General features: G+C 38.7%; 1 protein-coding gene across 1 annotated transcript; it reads left to right on the forward strand.

The window, feature by feature from the left end:
- Positions 1 to 11,280: 11,280 nt before the first annotated feature.
- On the forward strand, positions 11,281 to 12,565 carry LOC123838555 (voltage-dependent anion-selective channel protein 3-like). Its single transcript, XM_045867498.2, has one exon. The coding sequence runs from the start codon at positions 11,323 to 11,325 to the stop codon at positions 12,172 to 12,174; it is 852 nt and encodes a 283-aa protein (XP_045723454.1). The 5' UTR covers positions 11,281 to 11,322; the 3' UTR covers positions 12,175 to 12,565.
- The last annotated feature ends 4,954 nt before the right edge of the window (positions 12,566 to 17,519 follow it).

Raw genomic sequence — 17,519 nt, forward strand, 5'->3', positions numbered from 1 at the left:
GTTAATTGTATTAGCCTTGCCTTCAGTAACACATAAACTCCCATCTAACAATATCTATAAGGAAATCATTAAACCCTGAATAAGGATCAGGGTAATAATTTTCTAAACATTGATTTTAAAAATTCTACAAATAATATGAGCCAAAAGTGCTGTCAGGAATAAATGTTAGGGAGAAAAGTTTTTGATTACTTTTAATTAGCTTTTGAGCTTCCCTTCGCTGGCCTTTTATCCTCTCTATAATAAAAAAATAATGAGGGAAAAATGAGTCAAGGTACTAAATCAAAATGAAACAGTTATATAAAATTCTGTCTAGAGAATTCACTCATATCACATAAACATTTCTGATTCTAAATGTTATAAATGGTGTAAGTTCCCTTTGTACAAAAAATTCTGAACAAAACAATCTCTGGAAGGTTTCCAAAGAAACTAAAAACATATGGAAAAAAATACACTAACATAACATGGCTGGTTACAGTGCAGGAAAAAAAATATGCTCAAGACTAAATGCAATAAACAGTAACTGTGAAGTGTGTGGCATGCAAGTCTTCTGGAGTTCTTATCTTAGGGAAAGGGGGCCCCTTTACAGTGTGGGCTTCCTTCTCTTTGAAACATTATGGTGCCTTTTAGCTCTAGTCTCCAGGATCTGTACTAAGACTTTTACCAACTTAAAAAAAAACAAATAAATTATAACTGGGAACAATGAAATAGCTTCCTCTTAGTCATGATAATAATGATTTTAAAAATTATTTGTGTCAAACAGTGCAAGCTTTTTAAAAGAATTATCAGTAGTTTATTTTATTTGCAATACTTATTATTCATATGAAGGGATTCTATTCTATAAAAAGAATGTCACTTTAATAGACTTTCAGTTCATCTCTTATTTTTAGGTTTTAGGTTAATATTGATCTAATTTTCTTCAAAAATGTTAGGATAAGGCAACTCTCTGACTACCTAAAAATAAAAGGTGCCTGGGATCAGGGTCAAGGATAGTAAGATAAAAATTGTGTGTTATCTACATTACTTTGGGCATTTGAGATCACACAAAATGCTGCTTCTGAAGTACCTCTTGGCTATTGTTAATAGAAAAAGATATATATATTTGTGTTTTGATATCCACTTTTTTGTGGAACATGGATTTATTTTAAGAAGTGACTTTTAGCAAAAGGTGTTTATAAATCCCCCTGTCCCACCCCACATACATAAAACCTGGCAGAGGACAGCAAAGCAAAGAGAAGAGAGACCCCAGAGCGATTAGGTCAGAGAGGCTGGGGGCTCAGGCATCACTCAGCCACATGGAAATCAATCAATAGAAGCTTGGTAGTCTGAGTAAAGTATACATGAAGAATCAGACTGAAGCCAGAACCAACCCATTCAATACCAACTGGTCAACATGAATATGGGCACCGACAGGTTTTTACTGGATCCAATATCATGTAGCTAATATTTAAAAATATCTCTAAGGTCATTCATTAGTAGGTGTTTTTGCTCTAAAAACTTTCAGATCTTTGAAGTCATTTCCCCTTGACACACAAACCTTCTCAATTCTCCTCAAATCAAATGGACCTCTGATAAGACAAGATTTCTATAAGTTATTGTGGCATGATATTTATCATACTGACTTCATTTTCTTCAATTTCACATCGTTTCTCTTTGATGAAAAATCCTAGTGGTATCTATGTGATCCCATATATTTGGATCTCAAAAATTTGGAATGTCAAATAAAGTTCCCTTATTTACAGTCCTTGGGGCATTCTATTTCTGTCTTTTACATCTTCTGACACTCCCTTATTGTTATTTATCTCCTCAAGGGGCCCACAATTCTTATTAGAACTGATTTTTTGGTTGGACTTGGGTTATTTACTCTTTAAGTACTGTGTGCCCTGGATTGTGAAAGTATCCCTATAGAACAGTTTTAAATTTGCTTTGTTAGAACCCCAAGGGTTTCATGAATCTTGGATCCATATCTATTATGTTCTTGGCTTTTGCTAATGTAAAATAAATCCAACCCTATTATCATGCATAATACCAGACATTTCAATTTTTTGTGGGGAAATTTCTTCTCCACAAACAATGAGATGGATAGATAGATGGCTTGTTTCTTTGTCATTTTCTATATGTTGGCCAAGTTCACCTAGGGTCTATTTTATGGACTTGGGCTATTCTTGAAAGATCCCAAGTTGAGGCCAGCTTCCTACCTCACCTGGCTGCAGGACCTGTATCTTGAGCCCTTTTTCTTTTTAATATTTTAGATATAGAAGACTGTTTCTCAGGTCTGATACTTTCAGGCAGCATAAGTGAAGCTAACTACCTTGACATTGACTTTATAACAACAGCTATCAATTTTCTTCTCATTGTCTTTAAACTCTTTCAGATGTTGTTGTTGTCATTATTATTATACTACTATAATAATTAATGTTAGTGGATACATGCAAAATTGGTTTGCTCCGTTACCTGAGCCACGGTTCACTGTTCTTTCCCTAACTTATAGAATTGACCTACCATTTATTTGGCACATTTTAGCTAGTGAAACCAATACCTTTACATAAAGGTGTGATTAGTGTAGCAGGTCCATTAAGAGATAAAGTTTATGAAGATGAACTTTTACCAAGACTATTAAAATCACACAATGTAAATAAAGGAGGTAGTTGCTATTTCACTTTTGCAAAAGGCTGTCCCTGGATACATTCACATAATACCTATTTTCTACAGATGAACTGCTTCTTTGCTCATTCATTTATTAGCACAATCATTCTGGAAATATTTATCCATACCCTCAATTGTGTTAGGCACTATTTTAGGGGTTGGAAGTACAGAAACAAAAGCGTGTCCCTATTCTTAAGGAATTCATAAACCAAATGGCTGTAGAGTCAATGATCAAAGTCCACAGTTAATGCACTGGGAGGAAGGAAATGGAAGTGCTCCAGAAAGTCAGACATCATCCAAGTGCTGGAACTGAAAGTATATAACCAGGATGGGGCTGACCAGGGTTCGGATGTGGGGAATACTGAGGTGGACAGTCCAGGTAAGAGCTGTTAGAAATGGGCGTGCAAAGAACAGAGTTTGAGGCAAGGCTCAGCAAGATACTGAAGGTACTAAAAGAAACTAGGGACTACACCATACTAAGGTTCAGAAAGCAAAGAGGGGTAGGCTATGCTAATGAAAAAAAAATTAAGCAGGAAATTGCACAATCGGACTTGGTGTTTTAAAAAGACATTTTGGCTCCTACGAGTCAGACCCAAATATCCAACCATATGAACGTGTGTTATCAGTCCTTTTCCACATCTTGACACTCATTAATAACAACTTGAAAACAACTTAGCCAGAAGTCACTAGGGTGGTCAATAGAAATGTTTTTTTCCTCCTTCATGTTCCTATGGACAACTCTGAAATTGTAGTCTACTGAGAGAAAATGTGGAGCTTGATGAAATCAGGAAGTATTCATGAGGTCTCAATTACAGTCAGGTTCACGCCAGTGCAGAGATGGATCCAGAAGACTAAAACTTTGGCCATCTTTAATCCTCATCTTAAAATAGAAAAATTGGAATGTCAGTGTGGAGCTTATATTTAGGAAACAATACAACTTCACTTTACCTATTTGGGTCTAAATCATGGGGAAGAAGGATAGGACAGGGTACAGTAAGATTTCCTACAAGTTATTCTGCCATGGACTTTTCAGACCTATTTTTGCAACTGTGAAATGAATTTTTTGTTTCTTAAACACCCATATTTCAGAAACTTTGTAATCAAACAGATCCTTACAGCCTTCCCCTAAGGTATTTGCTGAGTAGTCGATCAGCAATTTATATTCATGAAAACAACCTGAATGTCATGGGTTGGTATTTTGATTCCTGAATATAATATGTCATAGGGATGAGATAGCATTAGAGAAACTAGGTTCTCAACCAGCCTCCACTCAAGGTAAACATACACTATTAAGAATTTTTTCAAAATAATGATGGATTTTTATTAATACTATCATCAGAAGCACTTCTGTTTATATTACACTGAAATTGTTCGTAGAACACTGGGCTGTACAGGCCCCAGCTTAGTTCTGTTAGCACAGCCAGTTCCTGAAGTTTGGCCTCAGTGAGATCTCATATATAAAAATATATTTGTGTGAGAAAGAAATATCTGCAGTGAGTCAGAAGAAGATGTCATAATAAAAAAAGCAGTTTTCTCTCTAGGCTCCTCATGGTCTATTCTTCAAAGTCTCAGCTAGGGAAATAAACAGGTTCAGAGGGAGTTTGCCTCTTCAAACACTTTCCACAATTGTACATTAGCCCTGCCACAAGAGAGAGTGAGAAAAAAGAAAGGAAACATGTTTCCCGAAAAAGTGTCCTTTTAGAAGTGATTGGCAATATTCCGATGGCTAGATTTTTCACACCTGTTGACAACCCAAAGCTATTTCTTCACACCTTTTGCAGATGTCAACCTGCAGTGCTGCTGAAATTCATTTTGTGGTTCACATACCACCCAGCTGAGTGAGGCAACACTCTGGGGGAACCCACTGATGTGGAAGTTGCTGAGAAACAACAAAAATGCTGTTAAAAATTGCTTAGATCTCAGACTGGTTCTTGATCGCCCTTTCTGCCTCACAGAGATATACTGGGTTGGGTTAGTGATTCTGGTAGGAATCTTATTCTGGGAACTGTAAGAATTCCAAGGAAGCCTCAACTCTCTCTGATTTTGTTTTAAATTAATAAACTTTATTTTTTAGAGCAGATTTAGTTTCACAGCAAACTTAAGTAGAAGACATAGGCAATTCCTATATGCTCCGCATCCCCACATATGCACATTATTGAGTTACTATGCAGTGTTTATTAATCATCTCGTATCTGCTATTCTTGTTTTCCTCACGAGACTTGAGACTATCTTGATTAGGAAGATTATGTCTTGACCTCTCAGCATCCCATATCTGGGAGAAGTCTGACGCCCTTTGGTTGACTGATCTAGATGCCAGGGCCTGTAGGATGCTGAGATGATATCATGTAGAGATGCCTTGTCACATGAAGGAGCTCGATATGGTGTGAATAACATTGACTTTGAAATCAGACATACCCAAATGTGAATCCTGCCCCTTTATTAACAACAAAATGTACTCTTTAGAGTTTCGTATCGATTCTCATCGAAAGTAAGTAAAATATCACTGCATTGTACGAATGTTGTAAGAGAATGTGTCTACTGAGAATGTGTGTGCAATACACCCAGCACAGACTTTGCTAAGTAACTTAGTGAACATTATCGTCCGCCTATTATTCCCTCCCAACCCTCACTCTATTCAGGATTAATTTTACAGCAATTCTTTCCTGGAATTCATATACTTTTATCTTGCCTAAGTATTCAATTTAAATGTGTAAATCTATAAACTGATAACATTTATCACTAAACCTAGGAGGAAAAAGAGGAAGATTGATAAAGTAGGATCATAGAATAAGTAGAAATAAAATTATTTTAATTTCAGGGATTGAGAAATGTTCTTGGATACTCCCAAAGGCAGTTTTTAGGAGAATCATTTGGACCTCGTTAGTTTCATTACATTTCAACTTGTGTACTTGAACACTGGAGACTTTGACATGATTATGCAAATGTATGCAAATCGAGTTATTCCTGTAGTCACAAGCACCTTGTAATACCCCTCTAGCCTAGACTCGGTTGTCAAAAATATATCTTCAGTTTTCAGGTTATTGGTTTAAATGGGAAAAGTAAGAAGGGGGAGATCTGGCCTCTCATTTTGGCTCCTGTGTAACCTATTACCTAATCTTGGGCAAGGTATTCAGCCTTTGAGGAAGCTTTATCTTTTGAGTATTAGTAACCATGCTGCCTCTTTCACAGGGTTGTTCCAAGGATCAAGTGTAAAGCATACAAACACCGCACAAAGATTATTATGCACAGTATACCAGGGGTAGTGGGCAACTGCCTGCTTTAGGTTATAGGAATGAGCCCAATCTAAGAGTGAAGGAAAGATAAAATAGAGAAGAAATAGAGGACAAAAGGGAGTGAATAGGGAATCAAAGCAATAGCCACTCTAATAAGAAGCCCAAGAGAAATGATTTTAGAGAACACACAGTGTAAACTAATCCCAATTAGATCACAGCAGCTGAACAGTATTGTTTATACCAAAGACATATTTTACCCTGGTTTTTGATGAATAGGAGATTGGGTAGTTTCATTGCAAAATTAGGTTTGCTTTTAAGAACAATAAATTTATGAAATAGGCTACAAACATGTCTTGGGAAGCCAGACACTGTAATGGTGGCTGATTAAATACACTCAGCGACTTACCATTGGAGACAATCTCCCTCAGTAGGGAAAGGAATAATGTCACAGGAAAGATACTGAGGAGGCAGAAGGGATTGACGGGACCAGAATGATAAATGGGAAAGGAGGTTATATTACTTTTGAGAGCTAGAAAAACTGAGATTACAATAGCTAAAGAAAAGACATTGAAGAGCAGAGATATGATTGAAGCTTTTAAGATGTTAAAAAGGATAGTAAAGGTCAATATAGATAAGCTTTACCAACGATAATGACAAACACTGAAATTTAAGGACACATTCTAAAAATAAGCAGTGGATAGAAGATTACTTTTTTTGTTGTTCAGGAAACCCTGGCATATTCTGTCCACTCCTAAATTATCTTGATTTTGTTGAACAATCAGAGCACAGGAAGGCATGGAATCAAAAACATTATGCATCATTGCAAGAAAAAGGACAAGGCTTCAAACTGGAATCAAAATAACAATTCATAAAATATCCCTGAGGTGGGGCACCTGGGTGGCTCAGTCGTTAAGCGTCTGCCTTCGGCTCAGGTCATGACCCCAGGGTCCTGGGATCAAGCCCCATGTCGGGCTCCCTGCTCCGCGGGGAGCCTGCTTCTCCCTCTGCCACTCCCCCTGCTTGTGTTCCCTCTCTCGCTGTGTCTCTCTCTGTCAAATAAATAAATAAAATCTTAAAAAAAAAAAAAATCCCTGAGGCTCCATATTTATTTTTTCAGAGAACCAATGATAAAAACATGAATAATATGCAGACTTATTTAAAAACCCTATGGACACTGTTTCTCCAAAAAGGTTTTATATTGGTTTTGGCCAAGAATCACATAAGTGTTACTATCCTGGAATTACTTTCAAGTTCAGAGCCATATAAGGGGATGGTGTAACTTAAAAGCACAAATACTGTGAGGGCATGTTTATGGCATGAGCCTCAAACAATTTTTTGTTTGCTTTTTTGTTTGCTTCCCATCCTAGTACAAACATTTTTCTCATCTCCCTGACAGTGGGCAGATTTTTTCCAAATCTACTCTTTACTGAGCTTATCACTTTTTCAGGGCTCTCTGCCTTTATACCAGTGTCTCATTTCCAATGTCTCTCCTTTTTTTGCTCTAGGCCCACTAAGCTGTCACTGTATGCCTCAGGTTTTCGATTATCTCTACTTTTTTTCCCCCTCTGGGGAAAAATTCCTAAATTTCTAGCAGTTTAAAATTGCATTTAAAGGATGTTTGTGATATTTTATTCAGCATTTCTAGATTTTTTTTTTTAGCAGTCTTCCACATTGCCTGGAAAACCAAGTTATTGAACTTTTATGAATCTTCCAGTAAATAAAGAGCAAAATAAAATTGGTACTTTTATCCAATGATGTGGATTGATTAGCCATGACAGAAAATCCACAAATGTCATTGCCCCAAATATGTGTCCCTAAGACATAAAAACACATATTCTTATGTAGTCACCTCAAAGATTTTTTTCTTGGGGAAGGGAAGAACTTTATCTACATGTATCCAGATCTGTATGTGCTGCTTTCTTGGGAAATTACCCTACATCTTGACTGCTCTATTTCTTCTTGTTCTGTAGGCTCACTCACTCATCCCTCAGCTGCCTAATTCCTTATTGATTCAGAAATTCCAATGTGGCCATTGGAATGGGCTCTTAGCATCCCTTCCATGGAGCCACTACAAGCCTGCAGAACTTCACTGGCAGAGTATCACAGGCTCTATCTAGTCTAGTCTGGTCATTAATGCCTTCTGGGAAGAAAAACCAAATGACACTCATGCATAGGAAGATATAATTGTCAGAGCTAACGCAGTTTCTCATACTTTTGTTATCTCCACTCCTCCCAGAATAATCCTTGAAGCTCAACTTCCACCACCTTCTAGCCACTCTATTCTAGTTAGGGTGATAATGTGTCCTAGTCCACCTAAGACAACCCAAGCTTTTGTATGTGGTCATGACATGATTGTTAAAGCACTTCCTTCCATGCTCAAAAGTGAATTAGTAAGGCAAATACATTATATGATCATTCTAATTCTAGTCTGGTTCATAAGCGAAGCCTGATAAGGAAATTATTTAAAAGTTTTGTTTTTTTCCTCATCACTGAATCAGTCTTGGTGTGAAGCCATACTCAACTTTTAACTTGGTGTATCCCAACATGTGTGCAGGGCTTCTCTAATTCTAAGACTCCTTTACTACCAGACAGAACCTCAATCTGAGGCACCACAGCAATTTCCAGACTTTCATGTAGTCCTAATTCATGGCTTTTGGTTTGCACATTCACTTCAGTTCACAGGATTAAATTTTCACTTTGATTCTTAATTTCTTGGTAGATGTGTTAACTTGTCTAACTTTCTAATTTGTCTTCAGTCCTGGAGGTTGACTATGAACCCTAGTACCTGTCTTTCTGGGAGAGACTTCATAACTTGTTGGCTCCAAATGAAAGATATCAACTCATTACCCATCCCTGATTTTCATATTGAGTCCCCATTTGAAATAAATTACTATCATTTTCTGAACCCAATCTCCTGGAAGCAGTCATTGACTAGATTATGTTCCAGTTGGTTTTGTTTAATGGAGGTCTGCTTCAGACTACAAGCTACCCCAAAACGAACCTCAATGGACTGCTTAGATTCCTTAGTCTTACCTGGCATCAATATTTTGGGGGAAGGGAGGCTACCAAATTTAACTGGTCAATGATTCAACTTGCCAAACATAAGCGTGCCTGCATGTCAATAATATCTAGTCTGATAATAAAGCTACAAACTAATTTAAAGGGGGGTTATCAGGAGTGTGATTTACTTATACAATTGTTTTGATTGCTTTTCCCTTCTTGGTATGCAACCGTACATAGCTCAAATTCAGTGTGGTTTTAAGAAATACAATATATATTTAAAATTTATTATTGGGGGTGGAGCAAGATGGTGGAGGATTAGGAGACCTGGATTTTGTCAGGTCTCAGGAATTCAGCTGGATAGGGATCAAACCATTTTGAACACCTACAAACTCAACAGGAGATCGAAGAAAAGAATAGCAACAACTCTCTGAACAGAAAAGCGACCACTTTCTGGAAGGTAGGACGGGTGGAGAAGTGAATCTGAGGCGATATTCGGGAGGATAGATGGCGGGGGAGGGGCCTCCGTCAGCCTCTTCTAGCAAGTGATAGAGCAGCAGAGCACAAAATCGGAACTTTTAGAAGTCGGCTCCGTTTAGGGACTTCGCTCCAGTGGCTAAGCAGAGGGTGGAACCCTCACTAGGACAGTGTGGTCTCAGGACACTTGGGGTCACACAAAGACCGGGGGTGCCTGAGTGTGGCAGAGCTCCCAGGTATCGGAGCAGGGAAGCCGGCTGCAGAGACGGAGCCGAGTGGGCTCTCAGCTTGGGGTTGCCATAAACTGTGATCCGAGGCACAGTTGGGCCACTGCTCCTCCAGTAAGGACCCAACAAGCGGCAGATCCGGGGAGACTCTCCTTCCTCCCCCGGGAGGAGTGGCACGGGAGCACACCGCAGGGATCTGCTGGGTTTGGAGACTCCACACCGAGTTGAATGCCAGAGATAGAAATGTTCAGTCACAGGCCAGGTGAGCATGGGGTGCAGCCGGAGACCGGGGAGACGGGTCTGCTTTTCTCTGGGGGCTCACTGAGGAGCGGGGCCCCGAGTTCTCGGCTCCTCCGGGGCAGAGATTGGGAGGCCACGTTTTTCACTCTCGGCCTCCAAAGCTGTACGGAAAGCTTGCAGGGAACAAGAACTCCCGAGAGCAAACCCGAGCAGATTACTTAGCCCAGACCAGCAAGGGAGGGGCAATTTAGCCTCCAGCAAAGACATTTGGGAACCACGGCAACAGGCCCCTCTCCCAGAAGATCAGAGAGAACAGCCAGCCAAGACCAAGTTTATCGATCAATGAGAACGGCAGAACTCCAGCGCTAGGGGAACACTGCACATAGAATTCATGACTTTTTTACCATGATTCTTTAGTCTTTCACAGTTAACTTTTTTTCTTGAATTTTTCTTTTGCCCTTTTACAACCAACGTCTTATCAAGCCCTTTTTTAAAAACATTTTTATTTTTCATTTTTAGAGTCATATTCTATCCCTTCATAGTAGTTACCCTCATTTTGGGGGTATATATATATATATATATATATATATATATATATATATATATATATATATATATATATATATATATATGTTGTTCTCTCTTTAAAATTTTGAGATACAGTTTTTTCCAACAGATCAAAATATACCCTGATTCTCTAGTGTATGGTTTTGTTATATTCTCCTGCCTAATCACATTCTCTCCTTTTTTTTCCTGTTTTTTTTTTTTTTTAAATCCTCTTCTTTCTTTTTCAAACAACTTCTTATCAATTCCTTTTATAAATTTTTTTATAATTTTCATCTTTACAGTCATATTCCATCCCTTCATCATATCAACCCTTATTTTTGTACATATATAAGTTTTTCTTTCTTTAAAATTTTGGGAGGAACTTTCTTCTAACAGAACGAAATACACCCAAAATCTAGTGTGTGGCACTGATCTATGCACCAGCCTGATCATATTTTATCATATTCTGTTTTTTTTTTATTTGTTCTATTTTTGTTTGTTCTTATCTTTTTCTTTCTTTTTCTTTTTCTTTCTTTCCCTTTCTTTTCCCCCGGTTTCAGGTCTTTTCTGATTTGTTTAGAGTATATTTTCTGGGGACATTGTTACCCTGTTAGCATTTTGTTCTCTCATTCATCTATTCTCCTCTGGACAAAATGACAAGATGGAAAAAATCACCTCAACAAAAAGAACAAGAGGTAGTACCGACTGCCAGGGACCTACTCAATACAGACTTTGGACGATGTTGGATCTAGAGTTCAGAATCATGACCTTAAAGATACTAGCTGGGCTTGAAAAAAGCATGGAAGTAATTAGAGAAACTCTTTCTGGAAAAATAAAAGAACTAAAATCTAACCAAGTCAAAATCAAAAAGGCTATTAATGAGGTGCAATCAAAAATGGAGGCTCTAGCTCCAGCGTTGCCCTGGCGGAACGGAGACAGGCCCTCTGGTTGGAGATATGTGTAACACACCGACTTACTGTGACCCAGGAAAGGCCGCCAAGGATGTCTTCAATAAAGGATATGGATTTGGCATGGTTAAAATAGATCTGAGAACCAAGTCCTGTAGTGGAGTGGAATTTTCTACTTCTGGTCATGCTTACACTGATACAGGGAAAGCGTCAGGCAACCTAGAGACCAAAAATAAGGTCTGTAACTATGGACTTACCTTCACCCAGAAATGGAACACAGACAATACTCTCGGAACAGAAATCTCTTTGGAGAATAAGTTGGCTGAAGGGTTGAAACTGACTCTTGATACCATATTTGTACCGAACACAGGAAAGAAGAGTGGAAAATTGAAGGCCTCTTATAAACGGGATTGTTTCAGTCTTGGCAGTAATGTTGATATAGATTTTTCTGGACCAACCATCTATGGCTGGGCTGTGTTAGCCTTTGAGGGTTGGCTTGCTGGCTATCAGATGAGTTTTGACACAGCCAAATCCAAACTGTCACAGAATAATTTTGCCCTGGGTTATAAGGCTGGAGACTTCCAGCTGCACACTCATGTGAATGATGGCACTGAATTTGGAGGATCTATCTACCAGAAGGTTAACGAGAAGACTGAAACGTCAATAAACCTTGCTTGGACAGCTGGCAGTAACAATACCTGTTTTGGCATCACTGCTAAATACAAGCTGGATTGTAGAACTTCTCTATCTGCTAAAGTAAATAATACCAGCCTGATTGGACTGGGTTATACTCAGACCCTTCGACCTGGTGTCAAGCTGACCCTATCAGCTTTAATCGACGGAAAGAACTTCAATGCAGGAGGTCACAAGGTTGGGTTGGGATTTGAACTAGAAGCTTAATGTGGTTTTGAGTAAAGCATCCGATTTGTCCCTGGAGGTGAAGAGAACCCACTATGTTTTGGCCTTAAAATTCTGTTAAATTTCAAAAGTGTGAACTTTTTATTCTTCCGAAGAATTGTAATCCTCCCCACACTGAAGTCTAGAGATTGCAAGTCCATCCTAAGGGAGGTACTTGAAGGCATGCCTGGAAGTTGTCATGTTTGTGCCACATTTCAGTTGAGTTCCGCAGTGTTATTTTAAATGTGTTCCTCAGCGACAATGTAGTGTCACGTTACAAAGGAAATGACCCGATCCTCCAGTTTGTACACCACTTTTTCATGACCTTTTAATATATTGGTCTCTGTGCTGTAGTGGAATCTTTGGTTTTGCATCAGAGTAAAATAAAATAAACCCATCATATTTGGAACATAAAAAAAAAAAAAAATGGAGGCTCTAACTGCTAGGATAAATGAGGCAGAAAAGAGAATCAGTGATATAGAAGACCAAATGATGGAAAATAAAGAAGCTGAGAAAAAGAGAGATAAACAACTACTGGATCACAAGGGCAGAATTTGAGAGATAAGCTATGCCATAAGATGAAACAACATTAGAATAATTGGGATCCCAGAAGAAGAAAGAGAGAGAGGGGCAGAAGGTATATTGGAGCAAATTACAGCAGAGAACTTCCCTAATTTGGGGAAGGAAACAGGCATCAAAATCCAGGAGGCACAGAGAACCCCTCTCAAAATCAATAAAAATAGGTCAACACCCCAACATTTAATAGTAAAACTTACGAGTCTCAGAGACAAAAAGAAAATCCTGAAAGCAGCTCAGGAGAAGAGATCTGTAACCTACAATGGTAGAAACATTAGATTGGCAACAGACCTATCCACAGAGACCTGGCAGGACAGAAAGGACTGGCATGATCTATTCAGAGCACTAAACGGAAAAAATATGCAGCCAAGAATACTATATCCAGCTAGGCTGTCATTGAAAATAGAAGGAGAGATAAAAGCTTCCTGGACAAACAAAAACTAAAGGAATTTGCAAACACAAAACCAGCCCTACACGAAATCTTGAAAGGGGTCCTCTAAGCAAAGAGAGAGCCTAAAAGCAACATAGACCAGAAAGGAACACAGACAATATACAGTAACAGTCACCTTACAGGCAATACAATGGCACTAAATTCCTATCTTTCAATAGTTACCCTGAATGTAAATGGGCTAACTGTCCCAATCAAAAGACACAGGCTATCAGATTGGATTAAAAAACAAGACCCATCGATATGCTGTCTGCAAGAGACTCATTTTAGACCCAAAGACATCCCCAGATTGAAAGTGAAGGTGTGGAAAACCATTTACCATGCTAATGGACACAGAAAGAAAGCTGGGGTGGCAATCCTTTTATCAGACAAATTAGATTTTAAACCAAAGACTGTAATAAGAGATGAAGAAGGACACTATATCCTACTTAAAGGGTCTATCCAACAAGAAGATCTAACAATTGTAAATATCTATGCCCCTAACATGGGAGCAGCCAATTAGATAAGGCAATTAATAACAAAAGCAAAGAAACACATTGACAACAATGCAATAATAGTGGGGGACTTTAACACCCCCCCTCACTGAAATGGCCCCATCATCTAAGCAAAAGATCAACAAGGAAATAAAGACTTTAAATGACACACTGGACCAAATGGACTTCACAGACATATTCAGAACATTCCATCCCAAAGCAACGGAATACACATTCTTCTCTAGTGCCCATGGAACATTCTCCAGAATCGATCACATCCTAGGTCACAAATCAGGTCTCAAACAGTACCAAAAGATTGGGGTTATTCCCTGAATATTTTCAGACCACAGTGCTTTGAAACTAGAACTCAATCACAAGAGGAAAGTTGGAAAGAACTCAAATACATGGAGGCTAAAGAGCATCCTACTAAAGAATGAATGGGTCAACCAGGAAATTAAAGAAGAATTTAAAAAATTCATGGAAACCAATGAAAATGAAAACACAACTATTCAAAATCTTTGTGATAAAGCAAAAGCAGTCCTAAGAGGAAAGTATATAGCAATACAAGCCTTTCTCAAGAAACAAGAAAGGTCTCAAATACACAACCTAGCCCTACACCTAAAGGAGCTAGAGAAAAAACAGTAAATAAAGCCTAAACCCAGCAGAAGAGAAATCATAAAGATCAGAGCAGAAATCAATGAAATAGAAACCAAAAGAACAGTAGAACAGATCAATGAAACTAGGAGCTGGTTCTTTGAAAGAATTAACAAGATTGATAAACCCCTGGCCAGACTTATCAAAAAGAAAAGAGAGGGTGCCTGGGTGGCTCAGTTGGTTAAGCGACTGCCTTCGGCTCAGGTCATGATCCTGGGGTCCCTGGATCGAGTCCCGCATCGGGCTCCCTGCTCAGCAGGGAGTCTGCTTCTCCCTCTGACCCTCCCCCCTCTCATGTGCTCTCTCTCATTCTCTCTCTCTCAAATAAATAAATAAAATCTTAAAAAAAAAAAGTGAAGAGAAATGACCCAAATCAACAGAATCATGAATGAAAGAGGAGAGATCACAACCAACACAAAGAAATACAAACAATTATAAGAACATATTATGAGCAACTCTATGCCAGCAAATTAGATAACCTGGAAGAAATGGATGCATTCCTAGAGATGTATCAACTACCAAAACTGAACCAGGAAGATACAGAAAACCTGAACAGACCTATAACCACTAAGGAAATTGAAGCAGTCATCAAAAATCTCCCAACAAACAAAAGCCCAGGGCCAGATGGCTTCCCAGGGGAATTCTACCAAACATTTAAAGAAGAATTAATACCTATTCTTCTGAAACTGTTCCAAAAAATAGATGGAAGGAAATGAAAGCAATGGAAGGAAAACTTCCAAACTCGTTTTATGAGGCCACCATTACCTTGATCCCCAAACCAGACAAAGACCCCATCAAAAAGGACAATTACAGACCAATATCCTTGATGAACATTGATGCAAAAATTCTCACCAAAATACTAGCCAATAGGATCCAAGAGTACATTAAAAGGATTATTCGCCACTACCAATGTTGGTTCAATATCCGCAAATCAATCAACGTGATACAATACATTAACAAAAGAAAGAACAAGAATCATATGATCCTCTCAATAGATGCAGAAAAAGCATTTGACAAAGTACAGCATCCTTTCTTGATCAAAACTCTTCAGAGGATAGGGATACAGGGTACATACCTCAATATCATAAAAGCCATCTATCAAAAACCTACAGCAAATACCATTCTCAATGGGGAAAAACTGAGAGCTTTCCCCCTAAGGTCAGGAACGTGGCAGGGATGTCCGCTATCACCACTGCTATTCAACATAGTATTAGAAGTCCTACCCAAGCAATCAGACAACAAAAAGAAATAAACGGCATCCAAATGGCAAAGAAGAAGTCAAACTCTCACTCTTTGCAGATGATATGATACTTTATGTGGGAAACCCAAAAGACTCCACCCCAAAACTGCTAGAACTCATACAGGAATTCAGTAAAGTGGCAGGATATAAATCAATGCACAGAAATCAGTGGCATTTCTATAAACCAACAACAAGACAGAAGAAAGTGAAATTAAGGAGTCAATCCCATTTTCAATTGCACCCAAAACCTTAAGATACCTAGGAATAAATCTAACCAAAGAGGCAAAGGATCTGGACTCAGAAAACTATAATATACTCATGAAAGAAATTGAGGAAGACACAAAGAAATGGAAAAACATTCCATGCTCATGGATTGGAAGAACAAATATTATGAAGATGTCAATGCTACTGAGAGCAATTTACACATTCAATGCAATCCCCATCAAAACACCATCCACTTTTTTCAAAGAAATGGAACAAATCATCCTAAAATTTGTATGGAACCAGAAAAGACCCCAAATAGCCAGAGGAATGTTGAAAAAGAAAAGCAAAGCTGGCAGCATCACAATTCCAGCCTTCCAGCTCTATTACAAAGCTGTCATCATCAAGACAGTATGGTACTGGCACAAAAACAGACACATAGATCAATGGAACAGAAGAGAGAGCCCAGAAATGGACCCTCAACTCTATGGTCAACTAATCTTCGACAAAGCAGGAAATAATGTCCAATGGAAAAAAGACAGTCTCTTCAACAAATGGTCTTGGGAAAATTGGACAGCCACATGCAGAAGAATGAAACTGGACCATTTCCTTATACCACACACAGAAATAGACACTAAATGGTTGAAAGACCTAAATGTGAGACAGGAATCCATCAAAATCCTAAAGGAGAACACAGACAGCAACCTCTTCGACCTCAGCTGCAGCAACTTCTTCCTAGAAACATTGACAAAGGCAAGGGAAGCAAGGGCAAAAATGAACTATTGGGACTTCATCAAGATAAAAAGCTTTGCGCAGCAAAAGAAACAGTCAACAAAACCAAAAGACAACCTACAGAATGGGAGAAGATATTTGCAAATGACATATCAGATAAAGGGCTAGTATCCAAAATCTACAAAGAACTTATCAAACTCAACACCCAAAGAACAAAGAATCCCTCAAGAAATGGACAGAAGACGTGAAGAGACATTTTTTCCAAAGAAGACATCCAAATGGCCAACAGACACAGGAAAAAGTGCTCAACATCGCTCAGCATCAGGGAAATCCAAATCAAAACCTCAATGAGATACCACCTCACACCAGTCAGAATGGCTAAAATTAATAAGTCAGGAAATGACAGATGTTGGCGGGGATGTGGAGAAAGGGAAACCCTTCTACACTGTTGGTGGGAATGCAAGCTGGTGCAGCCACTCTGGAAAACAGTATGGAGGTTCCTTAAAAAGTTGAAAATAGAGCTACCATACAATCCAGCAATTGCACTCCTGGGTATTTACCCCAAAGATACAAAGGTAGGGATCCGAAGGGGTACCTGCACCCCGATGTTTATAGCAGCAGTGTCCACAACAGCCAAACTGTGGAAAGAGCCAAGATGTCCATCGACAGATGAATGGATAAAGAAGAAATGGTATGTATATACAATGGAATATTATGCAGCCATCAAAAGGAATGAAATCTTGCCTTTTGCAACGACATGGATGGAACTGAAGGGTGTTATGCTGAGCGAAATAAGTCAAAAAGAGAAAGACATGTATCATATGACCTCACTGATATGAGGAATTCTTAATCTCAGGAAACAAACTGACGGTTGCTGGAGTAGGGGGTGGGGTGGGAGGAATGGGGTGGCTGGGTGATATATACTGGGGAGGGTATGTGCTATGGTGAGTGCTATGAATTGTGCAAGACTGTTGAATCACAGACCTGTACCTCTGAAACAAATAATGCAATATATGTTAAGAAA

The sequence above is a fragment of the Mirounga angustirostris genome, unplaced genomic scaffold, assembly GCF_029215605.1.
Source record: "Mirounga angustirostris isolate CCGP_5_RB_7025 unplaced genomic scaffold, mMirAng1.0.hap1 SCAF_3, whole genome shotgun sequence".
Classification (NCBI taxonomy): Eukaryota; Metazoa; Chordata; class Mammalia; order Carnivora; family Phocidae; genus Mirounga; species Mirounga angustirostris.

Bases quoted from the DNA above. Each gene is read 5' to 3' on its own strand.
- LOC123838555 (XM_045867498.2), top strand. From the start codon at position 11,323: ATGTGTAACACACCGACTTACTGTGACCCAGGAAAGGCCGCCAAGGAT.